This window comes from Cyprinodon tularosa, unplaced genomic scaffold (genome assembly GCF_016077235.1).
Source record: "Cyprinodon tularosa strain WSP-4 unplaced genomic scaffold, ASM1607723v1 ctg137, whole genome shotgun sequence".
NCBI lineage: Eukaryota > Metazoa > Chordata > Actinopteri > Cyprinodontiformes > Cyprinodontidae > Cyprinodon > Cyprinodon tularosa.
In genome coordinates this window covers 872,227-891,522 of record NW_024038189.1, presented here as the reverse complement: position 1 = coordinate 891,522, position 19,296 = coordinate 872,227, and the positions used below count along the sequence as shown (strand labels likewise).

Genomic DNA, 19,296 nt, shown 5'->3' with positions numbered 1-19,296 from the left:
ATAACCTGAGCCACTCTAACTAGAAGCTTTATCAAAAAGGAAAGTTTTAAGCCTAGCCTTAAAAGTAGACAGGGTGTCTGCCTCACGGACTAAAACTGGTAGTTGGTTCCACAGGAGAGGAGCCTGATAACTAAAAGATCTGCCTCCCATTCTACTTTTAGAAGTTCTAGGAACCACTAGTAAACCTGCAGATTGAGAGCGAAGTGCTCTGTTAGGAACATAAGGAACAATCAGATCCGTTATGGATTGAGGTGGGGATCAATTCAGTAATTTATAGACTAACAGAAGGATTTCAAGGTCTATTCTCTGAGCTACAGGGAGCCAGTGGAAGGACCTCAGAACCGGGAAAATGTGCTCTACTTTCCTAGTTCTAGTGAGAACACGGACAGTAGCGTTTAAGATCAGATGCAGCCATCTGATGCACTATTAAGGCAAACATATGAAGACACTGTTGCAGTGATCAACTCTACTAAAGATAAATGCAAATATTTTCCTCATATTTTATTTTCTTAAATTTATAACTAAAATCATAAGTTTGAAATTTACCTTTGCATTATGTTGAAAAACTATTTATTTTGGTATGCGGTGAACAAGTAGTTGGTGCAGCACAGAGTCCACTAATTGTCAGGATGAAACAAATTATTTTGATGGTTTTTATCAGTGTTGTATAAAGTACTGAAATCTCAGAGCCAAGTAAAAGTATAAGTACCTCTCCAAAATATGACTTTGGTAAAAGTCCAAGTCACTGACTGAAATGTTACTTGAGTAAAAGTCTTAAAGTGTCTGAAATGGCTTATACTTAAGTATAAGAATTACTATAAAAATGTACTCAAGTAATGTAGTGAAAAGTATAAGTAAAAAGTAAGTGCAGTTTGAATGACATTTTTTTTAACATTTTGGTGAAATTTGAAGGTTAAATTCAACATCAACACCCTGTTTATAGATGTTGGCGATCGGCCTGTTTTCCAGTGTAGTCCTGTTTCTCTGGCCGTGACTGAGTGGATGTGCTCTCTTCGTCCTCTGGCATGGGAGCTGCTTTGGAGCTCGTCTGCCTGGCTGTGTGTTTCCTGGACGGGGCCGCCTTTTACAGCTGCTTTTTGTATCTCTGCTTCTGTCTCCTTGAACCCCAGTCGGCCTCGGCAGATGGCCGCTCACACTGAGCCTGGTTCTGCTGGAGGTTTCTTCCTGTTAAAAGGGAGTTTTTCCTCTCCACTGTCGCTACAAGCATGCTTAGTGTGAGGGATTGTATTTGAGTCAATGAGTCGATGCAATCAAACGGTTTTCCTTAGATAGAAAACTTTGTATCAATTTGACAGTATGATCTGGTTGAACTGTAAAGTGCCTTGAGATGACATGTGTTGTGAATTTGGCGCTATATAAATAAACTGAATTGAATTGAAAATTAAAATAATATACACAACCAAGTGTGGGATAAATTTAGACTGGCTTTGCGAAAAAGGCGTATCCTATTGGTGTTGATGAAAAAGCCCAGGCAAGACCAGACTTTGTAGTCAGCAGGCGGGGTCAAAACATTTGCTATTCTCTCGTTCGTTTTTTTTTTTTTTACTTAGTAACTTAACCAAAAATTGAAAATATATCGGAGAAAAATTATGCAATTAAGTTTGTAAATGTAGTGAAGTAAAAGTGAAAGTTCTCAAAAAAAATGTATACTCTTGGAAAGTACTCCAAAATATACTTAAGTACAGTAGTGAAGTATTTTTACTTTGATACTATACAACACTGGTTTTTATTGTTTTAAAATACCAGCAGTCAATAATGAAAAAGAACTTAAAAGACACATAACTAACAAGTCTATTTTTAAAATGTTATCAGTAGAAAGGAGAGATCGTTGCAAAAAAAAAACTGTAAGGAGTGGAATTCTGAAAAATAAAAAATATTCTACTTAAGTAATGAAGTATTTCTACTTTGTTACGTGACACTTCTCAGGAATCCAACAAATGTATCTTACAAACGAAGGCTTCTCGCAGCAATCCCTCAGCTGCATGTTAGAAACCATGATGATCAGCTGGTACTAAGGAGCGTCTCTTTTCCACTCCAGGCCCCTCTTCGGCTCTGTCAGGTGACATGTAAACAAAGTGCCACAGCATGGGGTTTATATGTCACGTTAGCCATGCGCTGCAACAGAGACATGGCCGACTGTTTACCACGTCTCTCATTACCACATATTGTCCGTCCTCCCTCCCTCCATCATTGCTGTGAGCCACTGACAGATGCCTACAAAGGCAGAAGCTCCTGCACACAGGTATACCTTGCAGGTAAAAACATACATGTCTTCTTCCACTGGTTTTGTGCAGCTTAGGTGGGTATAGCTCACTCAGATATAAGGACAGACTATACAGGAGAGCTGTTCTTAAAAAAAGACGTTTCAAACTTTTACAAGCTTGGAAAGTTGGACTGGTACAGAGAAGTTAATGTATCTTGGTGTGTCATTCAGTAGTGAGAATGATCAGGACTCCCTTTGAGGAAACTTATCTGGAAACTGTGATGATCTGTTAGTGATTAACTAAAGTGCTGAGCCCATATGTGAAGCTCTTATATACTGCTAGGAAAATAAGTATTCAAACACCCTAATATTTGGCTGGTTCTTCCATTTACAAATTATGGAGGGGGTCTGAATCGATCATCATAGCTGCATTTCCACTGTGAGAGAAATAATCTAAAAAAGAAATCACAATGTATGCTTTTTAAAAACAATTTATTTTTTTGATACAGCTGTCATGATCTAACCTGACTCCGCCAGATGGATTAGCTCCGCATATCCATCTGGAAACCTTCCGTTGAAGTAATTTTGGGAAGGGGCGAAAATACTGGTTAGCTGATTGGCCTATGTTGGTGATAGACGGGCCAAATAAACCAATCAGATCAACGAAGCATATGACGCACTAACAGAGCGACGACGAAAACACAACCACAAGCCAGGCTACTCTTGCCGAAACCAGTCGGGAGAAGAGCAAAAACATTTTCCTCTGAGAAAAGCCTCCAGAGCAGTGTTTTGCTCTTCTTTCAGTGAAGAAATACTCTGTAATTCCGATAAAACTTGCTCGATAGCCACGCTAACGCTAGTTTCATCGGCTGAAGCCGCCATGTTCGTTGCGTCACACCTCAACCCGCCTCAAAGCCAACGCTGATTGGACGTTCGTTTGGTGAACGGCTCTAAATTTTCTTTAACGGAGAGTCTCCAGATTAATCTGCGAGTGAAACCTTGAAAGCTCGCGAGATCAGGATGGTCTCACGAGGCTAGTCATGATCTGCCCTGATAGCTGACCTTAATTGTTCATATCAAACACCTGCCTAACTCTGCCCGGTTCCTAATCGTCGCTCATCTTATCCTCCAGCGTCTGCTGCTTTATATTCGTCTCAGCCCAGCTATCGGTGCCAGATCATTGATGTATTTTTGTTTCATTAGTTTAAGTTATTCAAAGTTCATATCCCTATCCCCAGAGGATTTTAGTGTTTGTCTCGTGTCTCCTGATTGTGTCCTGGCTCTTGCCTGCTGAGCCCGCTCTGTTCCTGTTTTGGTGGGAGTTAGTTTTAAGTCAGTAGGCCTGGCTGTTGGTTGGAGCCAGTTTAAAGTTCCCCAGTTCTCCTCGTACCATGTCTTGTCTCTGTTCCTCTCAACCACTGAGCCCGCCTGTCTCCATCTGAGCATATCTGCTTGAGATTGCTGATGGACTCATGGAAGAGTGAACCTGCCTGAACGCCCTGTGGATTCCTGGAGCCCTGCATCTCTCCCTGTTCGGATCGGGCTGCAGACTCCTGGGTCTCAGAACTGTCCTGTTCTGAGTCAAAAAGAAGATATTGGTCTGCATGAGTGGATTTCCTATTGTTTTCAATGTTGAGGTTGCCATCTGCTTCACAGGGCCCTAGGCGAAGACAGGCTGAGACACACTTAATATTATCAGTGTTCTGATGGCATTTTAGTGAAAGGATTTTTATCAAAAACATAATTAATGTGCACAAAAATGGGACAGTTGTATTAACCATACGTGTAAACAGAGCTTTATGGGCCCCCTATGAACTTGATGCCCTAGGTGACTGCCAAGTACTGCCAAATGGTAAATCCCCCTGCTCCTTCTATGCTCACCAAACAGTCCTGAAAAGGCGGCTTGTTGTTATTGGCATCCTCTCTGGTAACCTTGATATTGTGGTTAACTGAGTTGATGTGTCTTGTGAAAGCTTGCACTTCTTTTAGCTGGATTTTGATGAATGTGTCATCCACTGTATCTAAACCAGTGGCTTGATTGTGTTCCTCTGAAATAGTCCAAAGCTCTCTTTTCCATTTCCTCCATGTAAAGATTTGCTACAACTGGTGACCCGGGAGATCCCATGGCACAACCATGCTTATGTCTATAGAAATCATCCCTGAACTTGAAATATGATGTGGAAAGGGTGCAGATCTGGTCTGGAGTGAAATTGTCCTGTTTAGGTCAATGTCTTGTTGAAGACGTTTCCTGACTGTTTCCACTGCCTCTGACATAGGTATGCACGTGAAAAGAGAACATCAAAAGACACCAGGGTTTCTCTTGGCGCCATCTTTAAATGTTTGACATTGTTTTGCAAAGTCTTTGGAGTTTTCTATGTGATGTGGTGTGTTTTCCACCAGGGGGGCTAAAATATTAGTAAATTGTTTAGCAATGTTGTATGTTACTGGGTTAATGCTGCTACAATGGGTCTAAGTGGTGTTCCTTCCTTCTGAATTTTTTGCGAACCCATATAAGCATGGAATGTCCTCCCCTGGATATTATCTAAAATACACTGACAGTGATCAACTCAACAATGGGTATTTTTTTGTGTAGAAATGGCAGAATTCATGCCTTTACTCAGAACTTCTGTCTCTGGCTTCGTCAGCAGGTTTTTAACCAACTTGTCCTGGACATTGATGTTGGTGGCTTCCTCCTGTGTTATGTTAGCCTGGGTGCCATTCCGAACTTAGTCCCGCCCACAACGTTTGAGGTCGGGAAGTTCGGTCTGGCATTGCTCCATAGTAGCGCGAGTATGCTCGCCCAATATCTGGCGGGCCAATCAAATTGTCAGGGCGGGCTTTATACGATGATGGACAGATGATCAACAGTAACGTAATCAATCACGTCAACCAATCAACCACAAATTTTCTTTACAAGGACTATCCATTTGAATCCTGCATTTTATGAGCCAATCCGGTAAATTGGAGCATAATTTATTTGTCAGATGATGTTGTCATACAGTTGTCATTTAATTAAATGACAATTTAAATCTGATAAAAACAGCAATGTGCTGTAATCAAAAGATTTCTTTTGTAACAGTATTATACTGTAAAGTTGATTACAGTAAGGGTACTGTATAATTAACTGTAAAATGCTGGCAACCCTGCTGCCAGCATTTTACTGTAAAAATACAGGGCAATTTGTTACAGTGTAGTTATGAGGTTATTCTCATAGTCATATCATAAGAAGTAGAAATGTATTAATAACCTTACCTCTGTAATGGTTCTTTGCGTTTTTGTGCCGGTTGGAGTTGACGGATTGGGGCAGAACTTCTTCAGAGTCCTGGTCGTCTTGGAAGGAGTAGGCTCCCGGTATCTTTTCTCTGATGCCTCAGATGAAGACGGTTCTTCCGGCTGGTCTCCTTCGTCTTCTGCCCATTTTTTTAACACAAGCATGTCGCGTTCCAACCGTGTTATAACGTCTGATGCGATTTATTTGACGTTTTGTAGAGTTGTAATCCTAAACGGAGAACTTGATCATATGTGTATTCGACTTTACTGTTTTTCTTAAAAATGAGGTTCTTGTGTTGAATGACTCCTTGTATCCTCAGGTTCTTTTTGCAACACCGGCAAAAATTGTTCACGCTCATCTTCTTATTCTAGGCGTGCAACTGCAAGCTTTGATTTTTGTTGACAACAACTATGCGTCGCTTAACATACGTCACGCACTCCGTTGCTCTTATTGGTTGTAGGTCTATCCAATTGAGTGCAGAGGCATTTTTTTTCCTGGTTCGTTCGAAACACGCCCCATAATCACAGCTCTATGGAGCAGCATCAGACTCATATTCTGACTAGAATTGAGTAGGACTACGTCAGGCTAGTGTTATGTAGGTATCTTGTTTAAATGCTGCTCTCTGTTGTAATTTATTGAATTTAGCCTTTTTGTCTTTCTTTCGTTATCTGGTACTGTGAAAGCTGGACCTCATCAACAAACCTGAAAACTTCTTTCCCATGTGCAGAAAAACACCCCCAAAGCATGATACTACCAACCCCATGCTTCACAGTCGCGATGGTGTTCTCGAGATGGTCCTCATCATTCCTCTTCCTCCAAACACATTTAGTAGAATTATGACCAAAAAGTTCTATCTTGGTGTCATCTGACCACATGACTTTCTGTCATGACTCCTTTGGATCATTCAAATGGTAATTGGCAAACTTAAAATAGGCCTTGACATTGTGTACCATGTGGGATTTCAGATATATGCTTAGTGTAATACCAGCAATAAACTTGGATACGGTGGTCCCAGCTCTTTTCAGGACATTAGCCAGCTCCTCCCATGTGGTTCTGGGCTGGTTTATCACCTTTCTTAGGATCATTGAGACCCCACGAGGTGAGGTCTTATATGGAGCCCCAGAACGAGGGAGATTAACAGTCATGTTTAGCTTCTACCATTTTCTAATACTTGCTCCAACAGTGAAGCTTTTTTGACAATTTCGTCTCTAGTGTCTTTGGACAGCTCTTTGGTCTTGGCCATGTTAGTAGTTGGATTCTTACTAATTGTATGGGGTGGACAGGTGTCTTTATGCAGCTAATGACCTCAAACAGGTGCATCTAATTAAGGATAATAAAAGGATTTGAGGTGGACATTTTAAAGGGAGACTAAGGCTACGTTCACACTGCAGCCTGAAGTGACCCAATTCCGATTTTTTTGCCCATATGTGACCTGTATCTGATCTTTTTATGACAGTCTGAACGACACAGATCGGATTTTTTCAAATGCGACCCAGGCCACTTGGATATGTGGTCCTGAATCCGATACGTATCTGATCTTTTCAAATGCGACCTGTGTCTGTACGGCCAGGTCGCATTCATCCGACCTACACGTCATTGATACTTGACAAATGTTACTAAACGTTACTAATCTGCGTCCTACTAAGCGGAGGTGGGAAAAACTAACAACCATGGCGGAAGATAACACAGAAAGCAGTCAATGGAGAGAAAGTGAGGTTGCTGACTTAATTCATATTTGGAAAGATAGCTCGATTCAGACCAATCATCTTACCGGAACCGGGGGAGGGTCTTTCTTTTTGATCTTCTTAAAAAGATTTCGTTCGTAATGTGCCTGCTCCTGTTGGAGAAGAACTTAAAGAACGCAATATACGCTGCGGTATTACGAGTCATATTTACTTCCGCAAACACTGAGGACGCTTGCTACATGTGACGTCGTCGTGTCCTCGAGTGCGCATGCGGTACACTTCGGTTGAACGCTTTCAGTTCACGCAGTAGATCACATACAAGTCACATATACTTGGAAGTGTGAACGGACACGCAAAAAAATCCGATTTCACAAAAAAATCGGAATTGAGCATTAAGACCTGCAGTGTGAACGTAGCCTAACAGATCTTTGAGGGTCACAATTCTAGCTGATAGACAGGTATTCAAATACTTATGTGCAGTTAAAAAAAATCATATATTGTTATTTCTGGATTTATTTATTTTTTTGGTGATTATGTCTCTAACAGTGGATATGATGACAATTTCAGACCCCTACATGAATTCTAAGCGGGAGAACTTGCAAAATAGCAGGGTGTTCAACTATTGTCCTCACTGTGTTGGTATTTTTGTCTAGTGGACAATCTGGGCTTTAACATAGATGTGTTCCTGGTTACCTTGTAATACTTTCACTGACCTGATGTAAGACTGGTGAGAATTTTTTCCCCCCTGTTGGTCTGGCCTTAATGTTGGCTTATAAGGCAAAAATCCCCCACAAATACCTCTGCTGATCTTCACTGACTGTGCTTTAACAGCTATTTCGTGTTGCTGGTGGTAACTTAATCTTGGGATATATTTCTATGTGGGCATATGAATCGTATCAAGCTAAATATAAACATTGTTGAACTTGAGAAAAATCGAAAAAGTCCAATTCAGCTGCCTGCAGTGATCATCAGTCCAAAATGACCCACATGTGTTTTACCACAACACAGTAGTTTTCCAATAGCTTTGCTTTTATGTAGAATTCAGTTACATCTCTTCACTGGATATTATAAACATTTAAAAATATTCAACAACCCAAATCCAAGGTTTTACACTCCTGTTTTGGTCACACTTTTTAAGATTTGCTGCCAGTATTACACTGCAAAAACCATCTAGAATTAAGTAAAAAAATTCTTAAATTGAGTATACTTGCCCTTAAAGGAATAGTACAACCAAAACATGATTAGCCTTCATTTTCTACTCACCCCATGCTGAACAACACCCTGGAGTACTTTTTTGATATCTCAAATGCATCTGGAGATCTGGGAGGCTTCTTGATGTCTGCTGACATTCAAATAATGGAGGTCTATGGCGCCCGAGGCAGAAAGGTCCATAAAAGTCCACAAAAAACGTGTCAATATTCCTCCATACTGCTCGTCCAATGTATTCCAAGTGTCCTGAGTGGGTAGCGTCCATAATTTACTCGAAACGAAGTCATTTAGAATGTTTTTAGAGCATAAACAGTAGTGTATAGGATTTCCTAAAAGCGTGTTCACGAGTCTACGGAAACCGCGGCAGACCAAACCAGATGAAAGTGCGCATTCAGCGTCTGCTCTGCCGATAATGCAAGAGTAGAAGAAGAAATGTGCTGTTTACCTGTGCAAAGAAAGAAACAACGAAAGAAAAATGTCTGAGGACTTCAGTGTTGAGGAAGAGCATGAGTTCTTTGCCGAGCTGAATGCGCACTTTCGTCTGGTTTGGTCTGCCGCGGTTTCCGTAGACTCGTGAACACGCTTTTAGGAAATCCTATACACTACTGTTTATGCTCTAAAAACATTCTAAATGACTTCGTTTCGAGTAAATTATGGACGCTACCCACTCAGGACACTTGGAATACATTGGACGAGCAGTATGGAGGAATATTGACACGTTTTTTGTGGACTTTTATGGACCTTTCTGCCTCGGTCACCATAGACCTCCATTATTTGAATGTCAGCAGACAGCAAGAAGCCTCCCAGATCTCCAGATGCATTTGAGATATCAAAAAAGTACTCCAGAGTGTTGTTCAGCATGGGGGTGAGTAGAAAATGAAGGCTAATCATGTTTTGGGTGTACTATTCCTTTAATTTGAGTAGATAAATAAGATGATTTGCCAATGGAATTAGTATTTTTACTCCTAAAACAAGACAATTATATACTATGCACTTGAAATAAGACAAAGCTATTTTTGTTCTTATTTTAAATGTAAATTGTCTTGTTCCATTGGCAAAGTATCTCAATTACCTCCTCAATTCAAGAAAAAAATGCACTTAATTTAAGCAAAAATTACTCATTTAGATTTCCATTTTTTGCAGTGTAGTATAAAAGTTGCTTACTCTTGTGCACAAGATCCCTAATTTCAGAGGGAGAAAAAAAACTAAGAAAAGATTCAGGAAGGTTTCAGGAATTTCATGTCAAATGTCAGAAAGCAGCAACGTGTACAAGAGAATAACTGATAAGATTTCTATGAAAAATTTCTCAAAACAAAAGTATTTAATTGTTGATTAAATGGATAAGTCTGTAACTTAATAAAAGAAACAAAAAAATCTTCCAACAAGCTACACATTAAAGCTACTCTTATAGTATACATTTAGTGACCTCTAGAGAGTCGCGTTTGCATGTAGGAAAGAAACCTTAACGCCGCCGAGCACAAATCTATTCAACTACTAATCTCCAGCATGCTTGAAATACAAGTATTTCTTCCCTCGGACAAATCTTTATTGATGATGACATTTCCCATGACTTCAAATGTGAGCAGCAATTAAAGCTGCCAGTGAAGCGATCTTTCAGCAGCTCAGGTTGTCAGTAGAGAGAAGGAATGCTGGGAATGCTGAATTCTTGCTGCTGAGCTAAACGCAAGCTGAGATTTCCATCGCTTGCCTGATAAAGTTATGAGAAAAGAAGAAGTTCTTTTGTACGCAGGAGATAAGTGCTGCAACACTCTAAGTTCAGCTGGCGACGCTACAGGGTCTTAAGCCCTGTTATGTCTTGCGAACCAACTCTGCGGGGATTATGAATATTTACGGACATGGAAAACTGTGATTAGAGCAAAGAAAAGTGATTGCATCAGTGACAAAACTTTGTTGTGGATAATGCATGGTGCTTATGGAAATAGGGGATATAGTGTTGGATTAACCTGACCTCAGGATGAACTTGGGGCTGTTGATCTCACCTGGAATGACCAGTTATCTCCTGTTCCTTGCAAAGAGGCAAGAGCCTTGCCTTCCCATTTGCCCGTATGAAAACAACACCCGTCCGCCATTTTGATCCCTCTCAACACACTCACTACCGCACCTGCTGTGTCCTAACTTGCTTTGTCCCTCAGCTCCTCTGGGCTCCTCTCCAGGCCACATCGGCCGATCTATATCTTCGCAAAGTCAATGTTTGCACAGTTGCATTCCAATGGGGATTTGCGAACTGAATCAGAGAAACTCATCTAAACCAACGATTAAAAGCTCTTAGCAGATCCAAAAGCAGTTTCTGGTTGAAATCTTCATTGTGCTTTTTTATATCGTGGGAAAGACTAGAGGGTGAGCTGATGGCATCCAACAATGCTTACTTTTAGAAAATACATGTGTGACAAAATTTATGTTTGGAAAACTTCCTTACACTTGAAAATGAGATTAGAGGAGCTGGGAAACTATCACACAGCCCCGCTAAAGCTCCTAACATCGCCAACACTTGGCAACTATCTGGGATAATTAGGGCTGGTCATGCCCTGCGTACCCCAATTCACCACACCCACCCCCCTTCCTAACACTCTCCAGCAACAATATCCACTCTGTCTCAGCCAATTCCTGTGCCAGTTCCACTTGCTCCACCATCTGTCTGGAATGGCACTGATAGAAAACACCCTAAAGTGCTGGTACTGGGCCAGAAGCAGCTCTCTTCAACTGATTAATGGCTAATTGTGTAGACAGAAGGGTAAATGTGTTCATTTATCCCTTATGTGTGATCATACCAGAGAGTTGTAGTTCCTTCTTCCTGTCCAGGAAGCAAAGTAAAGCCAAGTTCCTCGGCGGTAACTATAAAAGATTGTTCCAACATAACAACTACAAAACCTTAATAGTTAAAAGAGGAAAATTACTGAACGTAAATTTGATCTAATCAATTACAGAATTACACTTTTTCTTCATTGATGTAGGTAAAAGATTGATAAGTGCAATTCAATTCTGCATTAACCCTTTAACCTTTTCATAACATGAGGACCCAAATTTTAGACCTGTAACATATTCTCTGGGGTCTTGCCTTTATTTTGATACCAAAACAATTAAAATAAACTCTGTAGTTCTTGAGATATATTAAATTCATTTTGGGAATGTTATTAGAGGTTAAAGCCCGATCCAAGAATAAAACAAAACAGAAAATTACTTTTTTTTGGTTTGAATTCCTTATTTGCCCTTTTAAAAAAATATGTAAAAAGAAAAAACAGAAATACATTTTTGATGTGAATAATTAATTACTATGCGATATGTCAATAATATTTTTTGTGTAGTTTTCTACAGGCTGTTATCAGGTATATCTGATTGTGTAAAAAAGAATTTTTAGCAAAGTTTTTACCATTAAATTATGCAAAAGGTGTCAGACGCAAAACACTTCAGAAACCATATGTATCAAATGCTGACTTGCTGTTTGAAACCTCACATCTGCGGGTCATGGCTGCTTCCACCTTTATCTGCCTGAATTTAACACTGAAATTAATACAATATATTTAATTTACAACAAAATAGACTTCAAATACAAATTTTTACTTTGAACTGATAATATGAGGAATTACTATATTATATAATTACTATATTTAACTGTAGATTAGTTGCATTATTTTTTTGTCCCGCAGGCTATAAACTAAATTGCAACATTCAAGATTGCTGATTAAGATTCTCAGTCATCCAGGTCATAGTCATTCTGTAAAAGTTTAGAACAAAACGATCCAGTGGACTTGGTTTTCAAGGTTTGAAGACGTTTCGCTCCCACTCCAGGAAGCTTTCTCAATAAAAAAAAAAAAAAAAAAAAAAAAAAAATTGAATTGGGAAAGCTTCCTGGAGTGGGAGCGAAACGTCTTCAAACCTTGGAAACCAAGTCCAGTGGATCGTTTTTTTCTAAACTTTTACAGAATAACATTGAAGATTATCTAAAGACAACCTGCTGATTTTGAAAAAAAAAAAAAATTTATTTAAAGCTACAGTGTGTAATAATTACAGGGATATACAGTCAGAAATGTAATATATTATACATAACTATGTTATTTATCATCATCTACGAGCTCAGCCTCTTAACCTTAATATTTGCGTTGCCTTAGAATTCGTTATTTATAATTACATAGGAGCGGGTCTCGCAGCCATGGAGGCAGACATCTTTGCGCTACGGCAGCGCAGAGCCAACAAACTAGCGATTGCGAGATCGCCAAAATGTCACCAAAACGTCACAACGATGTAGAAAAAATAACGGGTATATTTATTATCTTAAGTCTACATGAAATCTATACCCTACACAGACTAATGAAATACTATCTGTAAAATTATCTATGTAAACAAACCTCATCACTTGAGAAGGTAGAAGATGCGGACGTCGTGGAAGACATTTTGTCCCGTAACGCTTGCCGTACTGTTGGGGGGGGAGAAGCGGTGGGGGGGAGATGTTCATGTTGCTGCGGTCTGCAGTCTGACCGCTAGATGTCGCTGAAAATTACACACTGTAGCTTTAAATAAAGAAATGTAAAATTACACCAGACATATTTTTGAAAAACTCATGCTTGTTTTGCACAACAACCATCAATTTGTGTATTATGTATTCTGAATGTTTTTTTTACACACAAAGTAAATACATTTCAAATGACTTTTCTTTGCTGTGGAACATATAGAGAAAGTAGTTGTAAGAAATAAAATGTTTATAGAAAACACATTTATTTATCAAGAGGGCTGTTTAACTTAAACACATTAGTTTAATAACTGTGGTTCCAGGATCCAAAATGGTTTACGGTGGCAACCACATTTACTTATAGGTTTCTCACCTTGTTCACTCAAACTTCTTTAAATTCCTATTCCTTGAGGAAAAATCTTTGTTAAAACAATAAGCCAACCCAAAAGAAAGCACAAGTTTCATTTTACTCTGTAAAACCTTCGCTGTGGTTCCACCTATTTTTGGTCCTTTGTCACCTTAGCTCGATCTAATCCGCCCCTCCGCCCCGTTCTGTCTTTGCATCAGATATTTGCATGACTGCACCACTTACCTTTCTTTTGCTCTATTCATGAACTTTTCAACTCTTCACCTCTGCCCTCCTCCTGGGGGAGAAATGTCCTGGGAATTTCACATCTTTTGTAAGTGAATCTGACCTTTTAATGTCTGATGTCTCACATGTGCAACATCATGCCATTGCAGTCATGTCACCTCTTGCCTGGCTGTAAGTATTGAGATCCTAATGCATATTTTTACACTTGAGGAAAATCCACCTGGCAAAGCTAACGTCAGCAGTTCTTTTTTCCTAAGTAAAAGCCAAGTTTGAATGGAGAAAAACAAAACAGATTTCTAAAAGAATTCAATAAATATTTTTTCTCACTCTCAAGACAATAATGTAAAATAAGGAAAATAATAGCTTCTAGTTTATAACACAGGATAGTTTTGTTTTGTTATAAGTTCCCACCAGGCCCTTAGTCTCAATTTTTAGGTGAGTTTAACCCTTTAAATCCTGATCCAAGAATAAAACAAAACAGAAAATCACTTTTTTTTTTTGTTTTAATTCCTTATTTGGCCTTTTAACAAAATATGTAAAAAGAAAAAACAGAAACACATTTTTGATATTAATAATTTATTACTATGCGATAAGTCAAGATTAATTTTTGTGTAGTCTTCTACTGGCTGTTATCAGGTATATCTGATTGTGTATAATAGGATTTTGAGCAAAGTTTTTACCATTAAATTATGCAAAAGGTGTCAGATGCAAAACATTTCAGAAACCGTATGTATCAAATACGATACATTTGGCATTATAGGGTTAAGAACTTCCTTTCTGATTTAGTCTTAAATACTGAAAAGGTTATTATAGTGGAGATTTTAACATTCATATCAACATTGAAAGTGATTGCTTCATTGCAGCTTTTAATGTTATCTTAGATTTAATTGGCTTTAGTCAAAATGTTTATAGACCCACACGCTCTGGTTTTCATACTATGGACCTTATGCTGATATTTGGCATTGATCGTGAAGAAACAACAGCATTTTTTTCACAACTTGTAGTGAAGGTGAAAAGAAGGTTTCAGTTTGGCTGGATGTTATTAGATTCAGTCACAAATCTGATTAATCTAAAAGAATCTATTCCCTTTTTAATCTCCTCTATATCATAGAAAAGACATGCAGACGGCAGCTGTTTATTTTCTTCAAATCAGATTGAGGATTTTGTCAATAAAGTTACCTCCTAACCTCTAGGAAAAAGAGCAAATGCGTTCCTAGTAAGCAGGCTCGATGGGTTGATTTAGAATTGCCTTCTTTTAAACAATACCAATGAAATGTAGGTAAAATGGTTCTCTAAGCATCTAGAGAACTCTGTATAAAATTACTCTTCATATAACAAGAGCAGCATATTTGTTTTGATTAATAGAGGATAAAAAGGATAATCCTTTTCTTTTTAACACAGTTTCCAAACTCAAATAGAGTAAAAGCTCATCTGAGCCAGTCACTACCGTAACCCTTAGCAGTTACCTCATGGCAGGGGTCGCCAACCTTTAACAGCCAAAGAGCCATTTTGTCCTAAGTCAGGCTAAGTAAAAAACATTTAGAGTAGCAATATACTGCAGGATTTTTACTACAACAGAATCTATTCTTTTGGATAAATATCTACCATGAGAAATCTTTTGTCATCTTAAAACAACCAACTATCAATATGTATTACTAACTTTTAAATTAGGGAAACATAAAACAGTTAATAAAGCAGAAGCATTGAGTTACTTTTATAGGATGTTATTTGATGTAAAAAAAAAAAATGCTAATAAAACAGACCCCATAATATTTCCAAGCTAAAGAAAAATAACTCTGTAAACATATTTCTGGTGCTTTTAATGTCATCCAGTTGTGAAAATTTATATTAAAATATTATGTAAATATTCTTTATAAAAACTACTATAGCTTCTAAGCTTAGTTTTTGTTATTATAGAACATTATTTAGTGTTTCATATAATTTTTATATATATATTGTAGAGGGTCCAAAGAGCCACATTCAGCTCTGGTGCAGCAGGTTACAGACGCCTGTTTTATGGGATTTTTTTATAAATAAGATTCACCTCATTAGGGATAAAATCAGTGGCACGCCTTAAATATGATTAGTTCATCATCAGAAACTGAGGCTGCATTGGGGTTTACTCTAAAAGCGAAATCATGTTTGATCTGTTTGATTTAATTTAGCTGTGTGCGTTATCAAAATTAGTAGCTTAATCTAAGACTTCAGCTTGAATATTAGATCCAATTACAACCAATTATTGAAGGAAGCGTCCTCTGAATCTCCACTGCCATTTGAAATATAATCAGCCTATCTATTAAAAGGATTTGTACCACATGATTTCATAGAACTATAACTAATATTGCATTCTTATCTTGAATTCCTGTGAAAATAGATGCTAAGAAAGGGTATGAGCATTTACAAAGTAATTACCTTTTTGCATAGTTTTAATTAGGGCTTTGAGAGCTAGTCATGAAACTGAAACAACAGTGATGAAATTATATATATATATATATATATATATATATATATATATTTTTTTATTCTTTTTTTTATTTTTTTAATTTTATTTATTTTTCTATTTATTTATTTATTTTATTTTTTTCATTATTTTTTTATTATTTTGTTTTATTATTATTATTATTATTATTTTTATTTTTTTTTTATATACATATATATATATATATATTATTATTTTTTTATTTATATTATAATATTATTATATTATACTAAATGATAATCTAATGTCCTCAGATAATTAACTCAGCGCTACATTTGATACAATATTCTTTTCTTGAGCGTTCTGTAGGAATAACAGGAACAGTGGTCACATTTCAGTGTGTTCATCTTAATGATAAATCTTATGTTACCTCCAGGGTTACCTTTGGAGTACCACAGGGATCAGTGCTAGGGTATATTCTCTTTACTATTTATATGCTCCCAATCAGTACTGTTATTAGACAGCATGGAATTAATTTCCACTGTTATGCTGATGATACAATATTTGTCCTTAAATCTGTATGAAACTATCCCATTACATAGACCAAAGGCATATCTAAAACACATTAAAACTTGGATGTTCTGCTTTTAAAAAAATTGTGTTACTTTCTCATGCAGACAAAGCACAAGTTATTTTCTTTGGATCCAATTTGAAATAGAAGTTTCATCCGGAATGCACTAAATTGCTCTTAGAAAATAATGTAATAAAAAACTGTTTTTTAATGAGGGCTTGCCATTTTAATCTTGCATCAAACAGTTTCTTATTCCTTCTTTCATCTCTGAGGTATTGTACAAAACTAGAAATATGTTGTTCAGGGGCGATGCGTCAGTTTAACTTTTCACTTTATGTCCTCTCTGCTTTTCCTAGTCATAGTAGCTACTGTACATCTGGCCTAGTGCTCTGTTTAGCTGTGACACCATCCTGGGCTAGTGCCATCGATACTATGAATAAAGATGGTTCTGTTTTTTATGTTTAGTCCCCTTTAAATGCTAAACATAGCTATTAGCTTAGCTTTTACTCTGAGTAACTACATATTCTCTCTTTTAAAATTATATCATGAAAGCCAGCTCAGATCCCATCTGCTTAACTGCTTCTTTCATAAACAGAGCCATCTGCTAAGCTAATTTACTGTTCAATATATAAATTATTTAAGAAATCAGTGCTTCTATTTTATTCTTCTTAAACCCAGTTAACATCAGCATGGAGGTCACTCACAATAAGCCTGGTTCTCCTGTATGCTGGTGAAGATTCTCAGGCATCCAGGTCATAGTCATTCCAAAAAAAACATCTACTGGACTTTTTTTATCCAAGTTTTGAATTGAATTGAGAAAGCTTCCTGGATGTTGTTTTTAATTTCTTCTTCTTTTTTTCTGGTTCTGCTATTTTCTTCCTGTTAAAAGGGAGTTTTTCCTCTCCACTGTCACTGCATGAATGCTCCATGTGAGGAATTGTGGCAGATTCAATGACACAATGCAATCGACAGTCTACTGGGAGGAGCCAATCTTGCAAAGTCAATGATTCAATGTGATTAGTTGGACTTGCTTAAAAATAAAACTTTTAACCAATCTCTCCGGAAAATTTGATTAAATTGTGTCTCGTTGAGATGACGTTACGTAAAATTGGTGCTTTCTAAATAAACTGAGGTTATTTGAAATTATACTCACTCAATGTCACCTTGTGATGTTCTTCAGCAGTAGAGCAATTAAGTATTCTGACAATTTTTTTTAGAAAATGCTTACCAGCCCTTGAATCACAGGCCATGCAGAAATACGCTTCTGGTTCTCTGAAGGAAGGGAATAGTAAGTAAGTAAGTAAGTAAGTAAGTAAGTAAGTAAGTAAGTAAGTAAACTTTATTTCTATAGCACTTTTCACAGACCAGGGTCACAAAGTGCTGCAAAAATTTATAAAAGGTTTCTATAAATTAAAATAACATACAAAAACAGTAAACACAGTATTAAACTAAAAAACGAGTTTAAAAAAGTGGGTCTTTAGTTGTTTCTTAAAAGTGTCTATACAAACAAGAGAACGAATGGTACAAGGTAGCTCATTCCAGAAGTACCGAACCTGGAACTGCTTCCTGACTTTGACCATTATTTCCCTTCAATACCCCTTTAATATTCTGGCCTGGACTCCTGCGAATCTCCTCAACACCAGCATTGGCTTTGCCCTCTGGATTTTCCTGCCTTCCTTCATCTGCTTGGATCTGATCTCCGGCCTGTTCTTCAGCCTTCTGGGCTTCAATATATTGGACTCTCTGGGCAGCATTCGCCCCCTCTTGTCGGCAGCCAACCGGCTGGAATCTACCTCTTCCTCTGAGGACGGACTGAAATTTAAGACCAGGTTAGTGAATCACACATTTATAATCTTCCTCTGTTAGATTAACGTGGTCACTAACCCGTGTTTTCTTCCTGCAGAGGTTCCGTGCCATTCGCTGTTCCCTAGCTGTTTACTGTAAATCCGTTGTTTTTAATAAACGCCTTTTGAGATATCATACTGTTCTGAGCCTTGGCAGATGTATTTTATTTCATACCCTAAAGATGACCCTAAAGGCAGTGTTTATTTTGTTTAATATCCATGATGGAGAAAAGCACACACATTTCTAAAGACCAGATCAGACGTTAGACACAGGCAAAATATATTGCTTATACTACAGAAAAAAACAACAGGAACTTAGTCACGTAGGAAAATAAACATTATGATTGAAAATTTTTAGCTTTAGAAGTAGAAAACTATCATTTTCATCATTTCATATATCATTTTAATAAGGATGACAACAGAAAGGAGAAGACATTGGACAGTATTCATTAGATTAGCTGATGAGTTTGTCCTGCTTAGTATTATATATCTTAAATAGTATAGCCTGTTCAAAAGTCCAAACAGATCCTTAGATACATCCAGTGTGAATTGGTGCACAATCAATTTACAACTGATGAAGAAATAGACACAGATATGCTTGAATAAATTAGAAATGATGATTTTGTAGTAGAGTGTCAAAGTAGACTGCATTAGGTCGGTCAAAGTAAATCTTAATTGATCAGGTGGGTCCTAATCTTTAATTTTACAGTAAAATGTAATATGAAAATGATACAAAACTGAATGATTTCTAGAAAGAACAAGTTAAATACATGGAAGTGTCTGTTAAAATGATTTTATATTTCAAACCATTCTAATCAACTCTTGTGAGAAAAACATAAACATTTAAACAGCTGACTCATTCAAAGAGAAAAGATTCACTTTTGTGCCCCACATTTTAGACTGCACTGAGGAAATTTGAGGGTATGAGCTGAACTGTTGCTGCCAGTGAGTTGTGGCGCCGCTCTGTCCGCCTAACGCCGCAGTGGTCCCCTCAGGCTCCCTGCTTCTTTATCTTA

General features: G+C 37.6%; 1 protein-coding gene across 1 annotated transcript in view; it reads right to left on the bottom strand.

The window, feature by feature from the left end:
- Positions 1-5,659, bottom strand: part of LOC119778703 (putative GPI-anchored protein pfl2) — a 28,155-nt gene extending 22,496 nt beyond the window's left edge. Inside the window, exon 1 of the mRNA XM_038278052.1 lies at positions 5,472-5,659. Within this exon, the coding sequence (XP_038133980.1) occupies positions 5,472-5,659 (188 nt within the window). The remainder of the gene's footprint in view (positions 1-5,471) is intronic.
- Positions 5,660-19,296: the final 13,637 nt, after the last annotated feature.